Source organism: Ruditapes philippinarum, unplaced genomic scaffold (genome assembly GCF_026571515.1).
Source record: "Ruditapes philippinarum isolate M1 unplaced genomic scaffold, ASM2657151v2 ctg1248_1_1_1_1, whole genome shotgun sequence".
In the NCBI taxonomy this organism is placed as follows: domain Eukaryota; kingdom Metazoa; phylum Mollusca; class Bivalvia; order Venerida; family Veneridae; genus Ruditapes; species Ruditapes philippinarum.
This window is the reverse complement of record NW_026866601.1, coordinates 68,041-83,867: the sequence shown is the minus strand read 5'-3', so window position 1 is coordinate 83,867 and position 15,827 is coordinate 68,041. Positions and strand designations below refer to the sequence as shown.

General features: G+C 32.5%; 1 protein-coding gene across 1 annotated transcript in view; it reads left to right on the top strand.

The window, feature by feature from the left end:
- LOC132733020 (uncharacterized) overlaps positions 1-7,458 on the top strand; it is a 38,762-nt gene extending 31,304 nt beyond the window's left edge. The window contains exons 2-6 of the mRNA XM_060719585.1: positions 110-217; positions 3,269-3,610; positions 3,890-3,976; positions 6,813-6,885; positions 7,341-7,458. Of these exons, the coding sequence (XP_060575568.1) occupies positions 110-217; positions 3,269-3,610; positions 3,890-3,976; positions 6,813-6,885; positions 7,341-7,458 (728 nt within the window). The remainder of the gene's footprint in view (positions 1-109; positions 218-3,268; positions 3,611-3,889; positions 3,977-6,812; positions 6,886-7,340) is intronic.
- The last annotated feature ends 8,369 nt before the right edge of the window (positions 7,459-15,827 follow it).

Here is a 15,827-nt window from a genome sequence, read left to right as displayed (position 1 = left end):
GAATTTTTGGATAACCCCTCGTACATGTATCAAAAAAATACAAGCACGTTTTGTAATTATCAGCATACAATGTTAATATCAATTCTTCATTCACTTTGTTCTTTTTTAGTATCCCGTCAACATCAGTTCATGTACAAACCGACCGAGTTTCCATATTCAAGATGCACTTCAAATTATCTGGGTCAAGTAACGTGTGAAAACCTTAATATCAGTAAAGGTATGTAAATATGTTTCTGATATAATTTTATCGTTCTTAAAAATCTCAATTTATTGAAAGTAAAACCCTTCTTAATAAAGCTGAAAGACTTTGTCTTTATTAGCATAGTTGTATGATATAATGGTACTGGTATATATACATGATATATATATATGATTAGAACCTTTGGCTGCCTTAGAAGACCGATACTTTTGTTTTATATGATATCAATTATAAAGTTATTGTTTCGCGCATAAGTGCACTTGGATGGTGTTTAAAGAATATTGTTATTTTCATTACATTGTACTGTTACATGTTTTATCTATGGCCTGTATGCATAATGATATGGACACTTTTAGCTTATCATATTCGAAGACATTTCTCTCATTATTAGTTAATACAAGGCTACGATAGAAAACGAGTGATGGAAATCTGAAATAATAATGTAACACAGACACAGAATTAACTTATCTTTTTATTTGTCTTAATAAATGTCGTTAAGCTTTAATTTTGTTTGAAATCTGTTTCTAACGTAGCTCAGCATATGGTGCATATGGTAAGTTTACAACTGCTTCAAAGCTGAGAACATGCTATCAATGTCCTTATGCCATTGTTGCTGTAAGGTTTTAAGTGTAAGTCAAATCATTGAAATTGGATTTCATCATCTGCCTAATTTTGAGAACACATGTTACAAGAAGGTGTGATATCACCTAGAACTTTACTATTATAATATTCCCTTTGTCAATCTATGTTTTATCTATGGCTTGTGATTCGTTATTTGAAAATATTTGTCAACTTATATATTTAGATATATGTTCTAGTAAACGTGTCATTATTAAAGAAAGTCGAACAGTCTTAACGCGTATATAGAGTCTCCATTCCTATATGTGTTTAATCCAATCTAACGAACAAACGTTTAACAGTGTCATTTTATATTATGAAGCGTAATAGGGATTAATAAAATAAAAATAAAACAGAAATCCCAAAGAAAGCCAAAAGCAACATAATTGAAAATATTGCAGGCTCTGTTTAATAAACGGTACTGGAATATGCAATTTACTGTTCATGAATTTATACGGCGGTCACCATGAAACTTTCAATGTTACACTTTAAACCCAGATACCATAATGTTTGTAATTTTACGCCTGTTTTGTGCGTGTATCTTTTAACAGTATCATACTGAATAATGCTTGAGTAGGATTAATTTGCTTGGACTGAAGCTTTCATCTAATAATATACAGTATAACCGAGTCTACGGCATTTTTGATTTTAACCTTTAAGGTTTCCACATTTTTATTTCTATATGCCTTTAAACGGAGGTAAAATATAATGTATTGCGTCGTTTGAAATATTTCAAGGTAATATTATTTATAGTGGCCGTGTGGTTTAGGTCGTAGAAGAAACTTTTTGGTGAAGATGTCTCATTTGTTTTTGTAAGCGGATATTATCAAGAAAAATAATCCAAATGCTATGATTTGGAGAGAAGTAGTCATTTTGTTATTAGCTCATCTGTCACAAAGTGACAGGGTGAGCTTTTGTGATCGCTTTTCGTCCGGCGTCCGTCCGTCGTCCGTCCGTCCGTCGTCCGTCCGTCGTCCGTCCTTCCGTCCGTAAACTTTTACTATAAATGACATCTCCCCATGAACCACTAAGCCAATTTTATCCAAACTTCACAGGAATGTTCCTTTGTTGGTCCCCTTTAAAAATTGTTCAAAGAATTTAATTCAATGCAGAACTCTGGTTGCCATGGCAACCCAAAAAAATAAATAAATATCTTCTTTTAAAAAACCCTAAGAGCTAGAGCTTAGATATTTAACATGAAACATTTTCTAATGAGTGTCTACCAAGCTTGTTCAAATAAAAGCCCTAGGGTCAAAATTGGCCCCGTTCCAGGGGGTCTTTGATTTTCCCTATATGCATATAGTAAAAACTAAAAATATCTTCTTTTAAAGAACCCAAAGAGCTAGAACTAAGATATTTAGCATGAAAGATCTTCTAATGAGTGTCTACCAAGTTTGTTCAAATAAAAGCCCTTGGGTCAAAATTGTTTCCGCCCTAGGGGGTCATTAATTTTCCCTATATGCATATAGAAAAACTTAAGAAATCTTCTTTTAAAGAACTCAAAGAGCTTGAGCTAAGATCTTTAGCATGAAACATGTTCTAAATTGGTGTCTACCAAGTTTGTTCAAATAAAAGCCCTGTGGTCAAAATTGGCCCTCCCCCCGGGGGTCATTGATTTTCCCTATATGCATATAGTAAAAGCTTTAAAAATCTTCTTTTAAAGAACCCAAAGAGCTAGAGCTAAAATATTTAGCATGAAACATCTTTTAAAATGAGTGTCTACCAAGTTTGTTCAAATCAAAGCCCTGGGGTCAAAATTGGCCCCGCCCCAGGGGGTCATTGATTTTCCCTATATGCATATAGTAAAAACTTAAAAAATCATCTTTTAAAGAACTCAAAGAGGTAGAGCTCAGATATTTAGCATGAAACATGTTCTAATTGGTGTCTACCAAGTTTGTTCAAATAAATGCCCTGGGGTCAAAGTTGGCCCCGCCCCGGGGTCATTGATTTTCCTTATATGTATATAGCAAAAACTTAAAAAATCTTCTTTGAAAAAAACAAAAAAGCTAAAGTTTAGATATTAAGCATGAAACATCTTCTAGTAATTGTCTACAAAGTTTGGTCAAATAAAAGCCCTGGGGTCAAAATTGGCCCCGCCCCAGGGTTGTCATTGGTTTTAACTATATGTGTATAGTAAAAATTTACAAATCTTCTTTTAAAAAAACCCAATGAGCTAGAGCTTAGATGTTGAGCATGAAACATCTTCTAATGGCTGTCTTCCAAGTTTGTTCAAATAAAAGCCCTATGGGTTTAAACTGGCCCCGCTCCGGGTGCCTTTATACAGGTGAGCGACATCAGGGCCATCATGGCCCTCTTGTTTGAGTTAAACCAGGAAAAGCAATAAAAAGCTGATACCAACTTTTCTTGTAAATTTTAAAGACTTTTGCTTTGTATGGACATGTGTTGGTATAAATTATTTTCACCCGAACGCATTACATTTTTTGTTCATAGAAAGACGAGACCAACAGAGTATGTGGCCACCTGGGCCATATGCAATACCAATGTCCAAGTATGGCTGTCCTGAGTCACAGTCCCGCGGATGGTTTAAAAGTTTTTTGAAGTTGAACATGGTCGTACCAAGTAACAGTTCTGACAGTTCCTCTACACTTTATGACAGGGAATCGGAGCGGAAGTCTTTATTCGAAGACGATGACTTTTTCAAACCACCTTTCAAAACGGAGGATTTGAAGCTGTATTTTTGCGTAAAATACCGAAATGAAACTAAACTTGATCAAGGACAATGGATTCCAGGAAACTACAGCATTTATAAGATTGGACAAACGTGTCCTTTAGGTATATCTCTGTCAATTATTTGCTACATGAGTTGAATATATTTTTGTTACGCCGTTGCTAGCCCAAAAGAGAAATGCACGTTATTTGATCTTTCATAAACATAATCAAAAGTGTGCCGTCATTTTCTGAAATATTTGCTTTGATTATTATCTCATGATCTCTCCTTTATATTATATTTGTTCAGACATCGCCAATAAGCCCCATTTTACTAAATGAATTTCTATCATTTCATATATTTTACTTTTTAGATAAAAGTAAAATATTGTTTAATATTTCTAGAATTTGAAGAATCAAGCCGAACACTTCCCGTCAGAGACTTTGAGTCTTATGGTATTGTTCCTAATATTGAAGTTCCTAATAAAGAAGGTATGTGTGTGTTATAAACATATAATTTTGAACTTAATATATTGATGTAATTTTCGATTAAAATAATATTCAACCACATGACATTTAAGAATTTGTAGGCATTTAGGTTTGTTGACGTTGCATTTTTCAGTTCTGCATTGCACACATTAAATCAGATCTGCAAATTTGTTCATTGTTTTGTTGCAATTTAGTATGTAGTATTGTTTCAAATGTACTATGTAAGTAGGATGCAAATAAGTAAGTTTGTTTTTTTAATTTCCATTTAAGGGCAATCCAAAAGGTTTGTCAACATTTCAATGTGTAAACGATTAAACTGTAGAGGCACAGATGACACTCGAACAAATATGACATTCACTATGCTTGAAACGGATTTCATTCTTGAAAAGGCAATGTTTTAATTTTCTTTTTATAACTTAATTATTTAAAAAAACTTAATTTTTACTAAATAAGTAAGAAAATTCTTACCAGTACAAAAAAAATATAATTATAGAACATATTTAATTGTTTTCATAACAAGTATAACAATAAATATAGACATGACTGATTTTGAGGAATGGTAGTACAAGTGGTATCAGGGTGTTTTTCATTATATATTTTTTGTTAATTGAATGCGATAAAGATTGATAAAAAACTGCAATTATTATCTTCACTATTTGACTGACACATTTAAAATGACCACTAGGATGCCAGCCAAAAGACTTTAAATCACAAATAAACATCAACTGGTTTAAAACGAACAGTGATGACACATGCATGAGACAAGGGCAGCTGACATCGCAATTTATGTATGTTGTGAAGTACAAAAACATTTGAACTGGATGGAACACGTTTTAGTTGCCCCTTCTCATGAACATAACTCGTTGAACACAGTTATTTGCAGATGCTTGGTAGTTTCTGCAAGTAATGGACATGAATATTCAGTTATCATAGTATATCTACAATTATAAGTAAATGAATTTTAGATAGGAGATTCCTGGAAACGAGAATAAAGTTTTTTCACGACTTGGCGTACTCCATATATACATGAATTTTCTAAAAGTTATCGATGATCATAGTGATTGCAGTGGATTAGCTGAAGTTTGGGTTGAAAGTGGATTACCGGGTTCTGGTCTAACAAAATAGGTGTTTCAAGGAAAAGCTAAAAAATGGACGGGATACATAAACTGACTGTTCTAGCCTTGTGGAAGATTATAAAGCCAGACTTTGGCTATACATCGTCTGATACACGAGAGGCGAATCTTGAATGCCATGCACAGCTTGTAGACATAAGTAGATCTTTTTACAATTCTGATTATGTTTGCTTGGTGACAACGTGACGGGTGATTGGTGTTGTACAACAATCATTTATAAGATGCCTCCATTCTTCATGAGGTATGATTATCTAAATTACGCAAGTGGGGTTCAATTTACTTAGCTGAAATGTATAGGCGTTCACGCCCAGTGTTAGAAGAATTCAAAAATGTTTTTTGCCGTTAAAGATTTGTTTCAGAATAGTCGCAAAGGTAATACGGGGAAGTCAAAGACCGGGCCCGCAAAGCGGGTCCGGGCTTTGGCTTGCCCGGCTATAGACTACACGTGTATATTTAAAAGAAAATTAAATAAAAACAATTTAAAAAATATATGGAATTCTATACCTATCAATGAAATTTTCAGTGTCAGTTCTTGTCGGGCGCCGCAATTTACAATGTAACTCAATGATAAAAGGCGGGGTATTCCGAAAACAGAACAAATCTCAACTTTTCGGATAAATAATAAACGTCGAGTGTTCCGAGTGAAAACGAAAGCGGTGCATGTAAATTTTACCGAATGACAATTTTAAAACGGAAAGAATGAAAGGAATTTTTAACGACTTCCCCGTTCATAGGCTTTGCCTAATTTCATATTACGCTGAAAGTCCGATCGGGGCCCGGCGAGGGTTGTAGCGCTCTTCAATAAATGTCTCGTATCAGTTTAAATGAAATCACATAAAAAGTAAATGAAAATTTCACAAAATATATATTCTATACCTAATGAGCTGTGAAAAAATCCTCAGTTAACTGGGGGCCGCCATTTTGAAATTCTTTTTAGCTAGATATAGATATCAAAGCGCTTTAAATGAGCGTCTACATAATTCAGAATATTGTTAGCAGACGCATGCTAAATAACACTTCTAGTGAAAGAATGATATACACAATCCGATAATAAATATGCATTTGATTGATAAGAAGTATAGTAACGATTATAAGTATAAAATGTACTATAACATATCCTTTTTGATAAATCAGCTCACTAAAAAATAAAGTTAAAACAACAACTGTGGTTAAAGATTAACAAAAATGGCGAACGGGATTTTTCAAACGCCGGTGCATGCGCAGTGGTCTCCCTTTACGTTAGAAGACTTTTGGAATATTCCTTCAGATGATAGGTTGAACACCACCAATTTATTCGTTTTGTTTACAGTACAAAATACCTGCAAGAAAGATCTGGTTAACATGTACACTAGACATGTTACGCTAAATCATAAATCATATGAGATTTTCGTGTCATAGGTAGCACCTAATTTGATATTACAAATAAGACACATGAATGGATACATGGTACAAGACAAAGTGATTGGGGCATTGTTGACTTCACTGATGCAACGTCTGCACTTTGCTGATGGACATTATCATAAAATCTACAATCGGATATAGCAGAAGACACACATACAATGTACAATATGAGTACTGGCCAAACATATGTACAACCTGAAGCACCAAAGTCTAGAAAAAACGTGATACAGTAGATTAACTTTCGTAAAGAAGTACATGTCAAGGTTTAAAGTGTTTAATTCAGATCCCACATTGAATATTCACAGTATTGCTAAAAAGATCTTGCTACAGAGAAAAGAAAGGAATCATTGCTGAGTGCTTCAAAGGAACTCCACTGAGGTTTATAAACATAAAATGTCGATTTTTCGCATAGATAAAACATGAGCACTTAAAACAGAAATATAAATGAAATACAACCAGATAAAATACATTGAAAATCATATGTTTGTGCTATTCTCAGTCAGATTTGAAAGAAAAGCGTTTAAACGCTTTTAAATTTTTGGTCATTTTTCACTATAATAATAATTGTTCTGGAAAAACGGAGTGAGCTAATGATCGGAAATTTTGTACATAAGATATAAGTATAGATTTACATCAAATGGAGTAATAATCTCAAAAAATTATTTCCAGTCCCGTCATGTCAAAAAACCTGGAGTCCTTTTAAAGGGAACAGATTAAAAGTATGTGTAAAACATATTGATCAGAAATAACCAAGAAGAAAGACAAATTGTAAAGATACTTTCTGCTTTGAAAAAGCAAAATGCTCAAACATTTGCCAAATGATATTCCATTAGAAAAGACGGGAAGGAAAGGGATAAGACTGTTATCACGAAATTGCCAGAAATGTTTTACAGCTCTAAATTACTGCATCATATGAGGATTGACGATAAGCTGATTGGCAGTCAGTCTTAGAACATGACCGGATGTCCGTGCCTGTCTTCTTAGCCAAAATGTATGGATCTTTTCATACTAGAAAACAGCAGTTCTCGCAGATAAATTGATGGAAGGGATAAGTCGACAAAAGACTTTTGAGATGAATGAAACGGTCGCATGTTTGATGATTGATGGTCAAGCTCTTATTGTTGCAATTGGAAAACCACAAAATGCAGAAACATTTGGAGATCTATCAGATATGTTGATGTTGTCTTTGACCGTTATAGTGATGTTTCCATCACAATTCAGACGATGACAAGGAGGGCAAAGACAGTCAAACTAATAAGACGATTAGTCGAAGTCCGTGAAATCCCTTTTCAAAGAATTTAAGAAACTTCTTTGTTCTTCCGGAAAACAAAGCAGATTTTGCACAATTAATGTCTGTTGCAATGATCCCACAGATACCCGTTGACGAAAAAATTTAAACTTCAAGATGATGTGTGGATGAAAAGGATTTAAGATCTTTCAGAGAAAAAAATCAGATAATTCACACATTAGCTCAATCTACGGGGAAGTAGATATAAGATTTATTTTGCATGTTGTTAACTCTCAACATTAAAAAGAAGTTATAACATCCAAATATGCATACGTCCTTATTCGTCTTGTGTGTCACTTCTCACGTCCATTCTGTATGGAACTTTGGATGCTGTCGGAAACATCGCAAAAAAGCAGAATTTGGCATAAATATTATTGCAGGTGGCCTACCAAACAATATTAAAACAAATATATTAACATGTCATGCACTTGATTTGATACAACATCATCTTTTATTTTGCAAACTGTTCTAAACGGTCTTCATGAAAAAATATTTAAATAACACCGTGAATTGTTCAGGCGATCGTACTGATGAAACGATTAGCTCAGCTGCAAAAAATTTCCTGTCGTATCTATGATGTAAACCAGACAGATTATGTGGCCTGGTATATTTGTTTGTCATAACAAAGAAACCAGAATCAACCTTGACAACAAAGGATGCAATAGACTTTCATTTAAAGAGAGTGCATAATTAGACCATGGTTTGTGGATATGCAGACTGCGCTATGCCAACACTTCCAAAATCCAGTAGACATGGGATTGATTAAATAGGGCTTCAACCTATTCCAATGTCATAAAGCCCTTTCGTGCTAGTTGTTCTGAAATAATTTATTGCTTTTGTAAAGAACAGCACGTTGTAAATGTCATTGAAATGAGTTGAATTGTGAAGTATGTGCGGTTGAACTAATATCTAATGAACATGTTGAAACTTTTTTTAATTTTCTGTATCAAACAGAACATTGAGATAATGTCATTATGCATAAATATAATTGATCTGTGAAATTTGGATAAAAAATTGCTTTGGAAAAAATATTGTTTCGTATGACATTTTGACTTTATTTGCGTACAATTATTTGGGTATATTTTGATCTAATACAACTTAAAAAGTGTTATAAAATCAATAAAAGCATTGTATTTACTTGAAATGATGATAGAAAATGTTAACATGTTAATACATTATATCATACTTTCATCAATATTATACTTTGGCGGCGGCATGGCCGAGAGGTTAACGCGTTCGACTAGTAATCTTAGGATTGCTGACCGCGTGGGTACAAACCCTGTATTGGGCAAGCCGTTGTTTCCTTGAGCAAGAAACTTTACATTCATTGCTTAGTACTGGTTGGTTCCAGGAACGGATTCGAGAGTGTTTCAATAAGCTTATAGCAATCGAACTAAAATAAATTTGTATAAACTAATATTATACTTTTATTGACAAATTATACTTTTAAAAAGCCATGTTTCTTTGACGTTTTGAAGTTTTTTTTCTTTTCTTGGTATCCACCCTTATCCTTTTCAGCATACACAATTTGGAAAATCAGTCGAGTGTAATAGATTGGTGTACACATGTTATCTTTAATTGTCTTTGTTCACAACATACATCATATGTTATCCAGATCTTCGAAAAAAGCGTTATTTAAACTAATAATTGTAAAATGGTTTTTGAAAAAGTAACTGCTACTTATACATTTTTCCCTTAAAAACAGGATTCAGACACGAATTGCCCAACATTTGACGTTTCAACAGTGACTGAAGGACTAACGCACTGTTTTTACAACCCAAAAGGTATGTTGATTTAAAGCATTATTTTATTATAACAATACAGTTCGGCCTTTTAATCATACGAAGTAAAAAAAGTGTATAGTCCAATTGTAACATACACAATGAAAGGTTCTTCTATTCAGACAAATTATGTTCTGAGTTGCTGGATTGCTATGAAAGTCACGTGTCTACAAATTATACTCTGACTTTTAATTTCTTTTGTAATTCATATAAACTTATCTTCTTTATCAGAAATGAAAAAGCATAGTCTCTTATTAGTTATTCTCTTGGTTGATCAAACAGTACAAAATGTTTGAATTATAACCTAAAAACTGAGACAAGACAACATTCCAAAGAACAATATCTCTTTAGGAATTATTTCTGTTTAATATTGTGTTACATAGGTGTATTTTTTGTGATAAGCGTTTATATCTAGATTAAAGAAAAAAGTTATAAAACACGTGTATAACCAATTTACCCATCACTTCATGAGCATTTTGTGAAAAATGGCTATTTTCATTGGAAAGATTCCCGTTACAAGTTCAAATTGCTATAAACTATAAAAACTCCTTCAATACTAATCAAACTTGTTACAAATGTTGACTGACCCATTGCCTTTGGAACTACACCCAGTCTTAAATTTCCTGTTACAATGTTAACAAGAGGACATCTCAAAATTGCCACAAATCACTTTTTTGCGTTCATTTTTCTCATCAAATTGATTGAAAAGTGCTGAAACTTCTCAATGGATTAAGATAGGGTCAAAGGCTTTTTAGCGTTGGTTACACCTTACCTTATGATCGACCTGGGGTCATTTTTAGCCTCACAAGTCTAAAATTTTCTAGGCACATCTCTTCTGGCAACACCCTGAATGGGGGGCGGCGCCGAAAATGTGGTCACATTTTTAAGCAAAATTTCTCAAACAAAAGCAGGTGTTTTGGGCCTAAATAAGGCATTTTTGCACCATTTGAGACAACCAATAGGGGGTGAAAAAACGTGTTTAACGGGTTCTGGGTTGAAATGTTACGTATGGTCTTTAAGGCAATTTCATTATATGTATGTTTAACTATATTGGTAAAGGAATGTTTAATTCAAAGAGGTAGGTTTGCATACAAAGTGTGTTTAGTTATACTTGAAAAAAAACTTTCTCAAAGTCACGAATTGATAGTAACTGTTTATATATTGTCTTGCTTTAGTTATGATTGGTTTATGTTCATGAAATTTCAAGGTTGGAGGTTCAAATATTTAATTTGTTTCTAATTGTTTTCAGTCGTGAACTTTGATAATGGAACAGAAACAGGTAATTCTCGATTACAGCATTTTATAATATCATTAAATATAAAACATCTTGGACATACAATGCAAAATAATCTTGACAATCATTATGTTTTGTTCTTTTATTTTATTCATTTCATTGTGCATTATATAAACATAATCAAATTAAAATGAAACTGCAGTTACAAAAAAAGGTATTGACTATGTTAATTGCTCGAAAATAATACAAAATCTGCTTTTAGTTTTAAAATAATTAATCTTACTGACAAAACGGGGTTATGTTAAAATGCGTAATATATTTTTGAATGACATTATTTAAAAGTGTTATGCTTGTTATTTTCAGATATTATTCTAAATCAAAATCAACTCACAAAACTTCATCACGGTACGTTTTTACAATGCGTCTTGAAATACGCATATTTGCAAAAGATATCCAATATATTAAGCCTAAATATAAAACTGTTATACAAACTCAATCATTATCCAAATGTTTTAATGTATTTGGAAATAATAAGGTATCCGTTCTATGTACAGTTTGTGCTGATTATTTGCTAAATTCTTAACAATAACTGAATTCAAAGTCAAATATCATAAACGAGGTATTGCTGTTTTTCAGACATTGATTTGGAATCCTGGTATTTTCTTGACTGTCAGCGCTCACTTGAAGTAGTAAAAATTTACATCAATGTTTATAATTTAGTAAGTATGCTAGAACAAAAAGAGTTCCTTACCGAACATCCAAAGCATGTGTTATTTGTGTTAACACCTGTTAATTCCGACCAGGTCGAAATAAATCATATGGCCTAATTGATAATGGTCTTCTGCAATAAAATGAGCATTAGACAAGTTCAAATAGCGGGTTGAATATATGCTGCGTTTTATTCACACAAAATGTTTTTGTCATTAAGGTCTCTTTATCCTTCGGTAATATTTTAAATAATTTTTAGTTGAAACGAACAATTTTTATTTTTAGAACGGATATATATTTACAGTAGAATCCTGACTTAAGGCCACCCCATTTAAGTCCACCGCGCTATTAAAATCATTTTTAAGGAAGAAATTTTCTGATCTTTATGTAAATGATAATATGATCTAGAATTAAGACCATCCTGCTTACCCACTTTTAAGACCACTAGATTCAGTCCCAATTTTTTGTTGTATCCTTTATTTGAACCCACTTTTGAGACCACTGCTGATATAGTCAACACCTACCGAGATCATGAATTTGTTGTTTTTATCCACTTAAATGCTCCTAGGCATGACACTTGATTTCACAAGGTGTCTACAATTTTTATTATTGGGTAATTGTTTAAATTTTAGAATCACTGTACTATAATATTGCTTTCAGTTTATTTACCCTGTAAATAATTGATTTCTAATAGAAATGGTGAATTATGTACATCATATAATAATTGATATTAAAATCAAAATAAGTTATTATTTAATATGAAATCAAGTCAAAAAGAATTTTAATTTAAAATTCTTCAGAAATATGTTATGCGTTCATCAGAATGAGATTAAATATTATAACATTTGTATCTTTAGGGTAAGATACATTGTTTTTTCATACAAAATTACTAAAATAGACCATGGTCATAAAATATATAAGCAATCAAAAAAGATCTGCGACTGAGACCACCTCGCAATTAAAACAACTTTTGTGGGTCTTTATTGATGGTTTTTACTGTATTTGACATTCAGTGTGATGTTACATATTTTATTGAAAACTTTCACTTAAAATGAAGCCGTTCACAGGTGTTTTTAACAAAGTCCACGCCTTTTAAAAGGATATATAAATAAGCTATATTTACACAACAATCACATTGTAATGCTTTGCGACTGAGATGATCATTAACCAATATGCAAAGTTTATTAGTTTTATTCTACGTTAACTATTTCAAATCGTACTTTCAAATACACTATTGATATTCAATTATTTTGATAACATTGTTATTTTTGTAAACTGAAGAAATGTTTTCTTTTAGCTAAAGTGTTTGGTCAATGATTTGCCATGGAATTTTGCAGAATCAACAATCTGCAACATACATTACATAGAGTATAGTACAGATTCTAACACAATACATTTAAGGTAATGCAACTTTTCCTGTACTTGAATTAATAAATAGTGTAATATTTTTGGTATTACATGCTTTAATTAATAAATAGTGTTATATTTTTGGTATCACTAAGCATATGAATAAAAAGACAAATGTATGTATGTATGTGTGTGTGTGTGTGTGTGTGTGTGTGTGTGTGTGCGTGCGTGCGTGCGTGCGTGCGTGTATGTATGTATGTATGTATGTATGCGTGTATGTATGCGTGTGTATGTATATGTGTTTATGTGTGCGTGTTTGCGTGTGTATGTGTGGCTGCGTGCGTGTGTGTGTTTGTGTACCAGTTTCTGTGTGGAACTAAATTTGCGGGGTATCCCCGGAGATGAAAAATTCCTTTTCAAAATTGATAAAATCACAAACTGTATATTATATACATTTTATACATGAACATTAATTATCATTGATTTTATCAATCTTGTAAATGACTATATATCCTTCCTATTACCTTTTATAATCAATTGCTTGCACTTGTTATTTACTGCGTCTGTATAGTACATTTCGTTGGAAAGCAAATGAAAATTGTTTCACGTCTTGATATATAGTTAAAAACATATAGAACTTCTTTCATTTTTATGCAACCAATCTGGGGAGGGGATTGGTATCTCAAAAAGTATTTAACATAAACTCGTGAAACTGTTCAGAAATGTTGCCATTGTGTGTAATTGTGCACATTGGGATTTGCTTGTTTTTGATGCAGTATTTGTAGAGTTATTGTCCTTAACTTTAATAAATTTTCCACTTGTGGCGCTGTAAGCCCAAAATAGAAATTGACATGGAGTCATGAAATATTTGCCAGTATGTGTAGTTATGCATTAGGGTTTTGCTCTTATATCAATTCAGAATTGGAAAGTAACTGCCCGTGACTTTGTAAAACCCGCTTCCAAATGCTCTGACACGTGCATCTAACAGAGCGTGAGCTAGTGTCATCAAACTTTACAGAAATGTGGATCAGCATGTTAATTTGTGAACCAGGATTTCTGGATGTGGATTGATTCAATTGCCTCTGACTTAGTACAAATAAGCAAATTGTCTTGCGTAACTCGAAACGATTTTTACCCAAGGCCGTACGACTTTAAAGGAATGTTTGTTAGCATGTGTAGTTAAAATCAGGGCTTTTGGTTGGTTTGATATTCTTGTGAGCGTACTTCCGGATATAACATTTAGATTTTAGAGTTCTTACAGCTCAATATTTGGAAATGTCAAGATGACAACACTCGGAATATTGAATGTCGTTTTCATGCCTCAACTAAGGGATCAAGGGAGTCATGTGAAAATTCCTTTGTCTATTCTTCTGTCCTACTATCCTTCTGTACGTCAGTAGACAGTCAATACAATGGGATGTGGGGTATCTTTTTCTATTTACATATTATTGTAAATAATATTAAATGAGGTTCGTTTTCTTTTTACAATTTCCTTTAGTTTTGTGTAGGCCATGTTTGTGCCGCGGACACTGTCGCAAATATATAGTTTAACTACCATTTCAAACATGAATTATGTAGAAAAGCATTACAATATATAATCTAGAAATAGAGGCAAGGTAGGCTCAAACATCACATCTTTTTGGTGTCAACCTCACGAGCTATTCCGGCTTGTTTCGGTCCCTTAAAAAAGACACCGAACTACTGTAAATCTTATAATGGAATGTATTTTCAATTGTGTAAGTGGAGATTTTCACGCTTTTGTGATAAACAAAATTATCACAACCGGATAATGTATGCAATTGAGCAAGTTAATATTTCAGGAGTTATATTTTAAGAAAGTGGCAACTTAATTTGACCAGTTACTAGAAATAATATAGCCAAACACAAACGTCCACTCTTATAATTGAAAAAGATATATGTTGTAAGAATTTTACAGTTGAAATATATTTATACAATAAAAGTATTTATTCTTACAGGGATTTCACTTTTTCGAGACCCTTTAAAAAGAAAAAAATCCTGAATTATTTGCCATTTGATGACTTTCTGACAAATTGTAAAAAAATTATTCATACAAAAATATATCATTAATACTAAAACCGGCCTACGGGCACTATGTTAGAAGGGTAGCCTACGCCCCCATACATCGTTTTAAACATGCCAGAGTTGCGAGGCCTTATGTATGCCCCACATTAAATATAAACCCCACAAGTATGGTCTCAAATAGACCGATGCCCGTAAATGGAGGAATGTGACTGTATATATATATATATATATATATATATATATATATATATATATATATATATATATATATATATATATATATATATATATATATATAGTTTTTTTTTTTTTTGAATTCACCATTGAATTTTATAATACAGAAAAATAAAAAAAGTCTATGAAAGGATTAAATTTTCCTACACTGTAGAAAATGTCTTTAAAAAGCTGGTCAAGTTCTAATTTGGTCATGTTTTGATGATTTTGGACAACGTTATCTCTCTTGAAAGTTTACTTACTTTTGTGGAAATGTATGTAGTCATGATTTAGGCTACACATATGCCATATGTGAATTGCAATACTGAGTAATTTCACGGCCATGAATAAAAATGGTTTGTGTTACCATTGAATAGCTTAAAGATCCTGTATGTTGTGATGAAAGTGGAAAACTCGATAAGTTAAACTTTAAATATGTACATATGTACATTATTATACAAATAAAACAATTTTCAAACATCGAAGAATATGTAAAATATGTACTGTAAACAGAGCTGCATTACTGGTACTGGTACTGCAGTACGTACTGCAGCGATTTTGCAAGTACTGGTATTGATACTGAATTACTCTTACAAAATTTTGCTACTACTGGTACTGGTACTGCATTACTGTCTTAAAAAGTGGTACTGCTACTGCATTTCCCAGTACTTTTGGTTTTGATAAAAATTAAAAATAACATCAATTT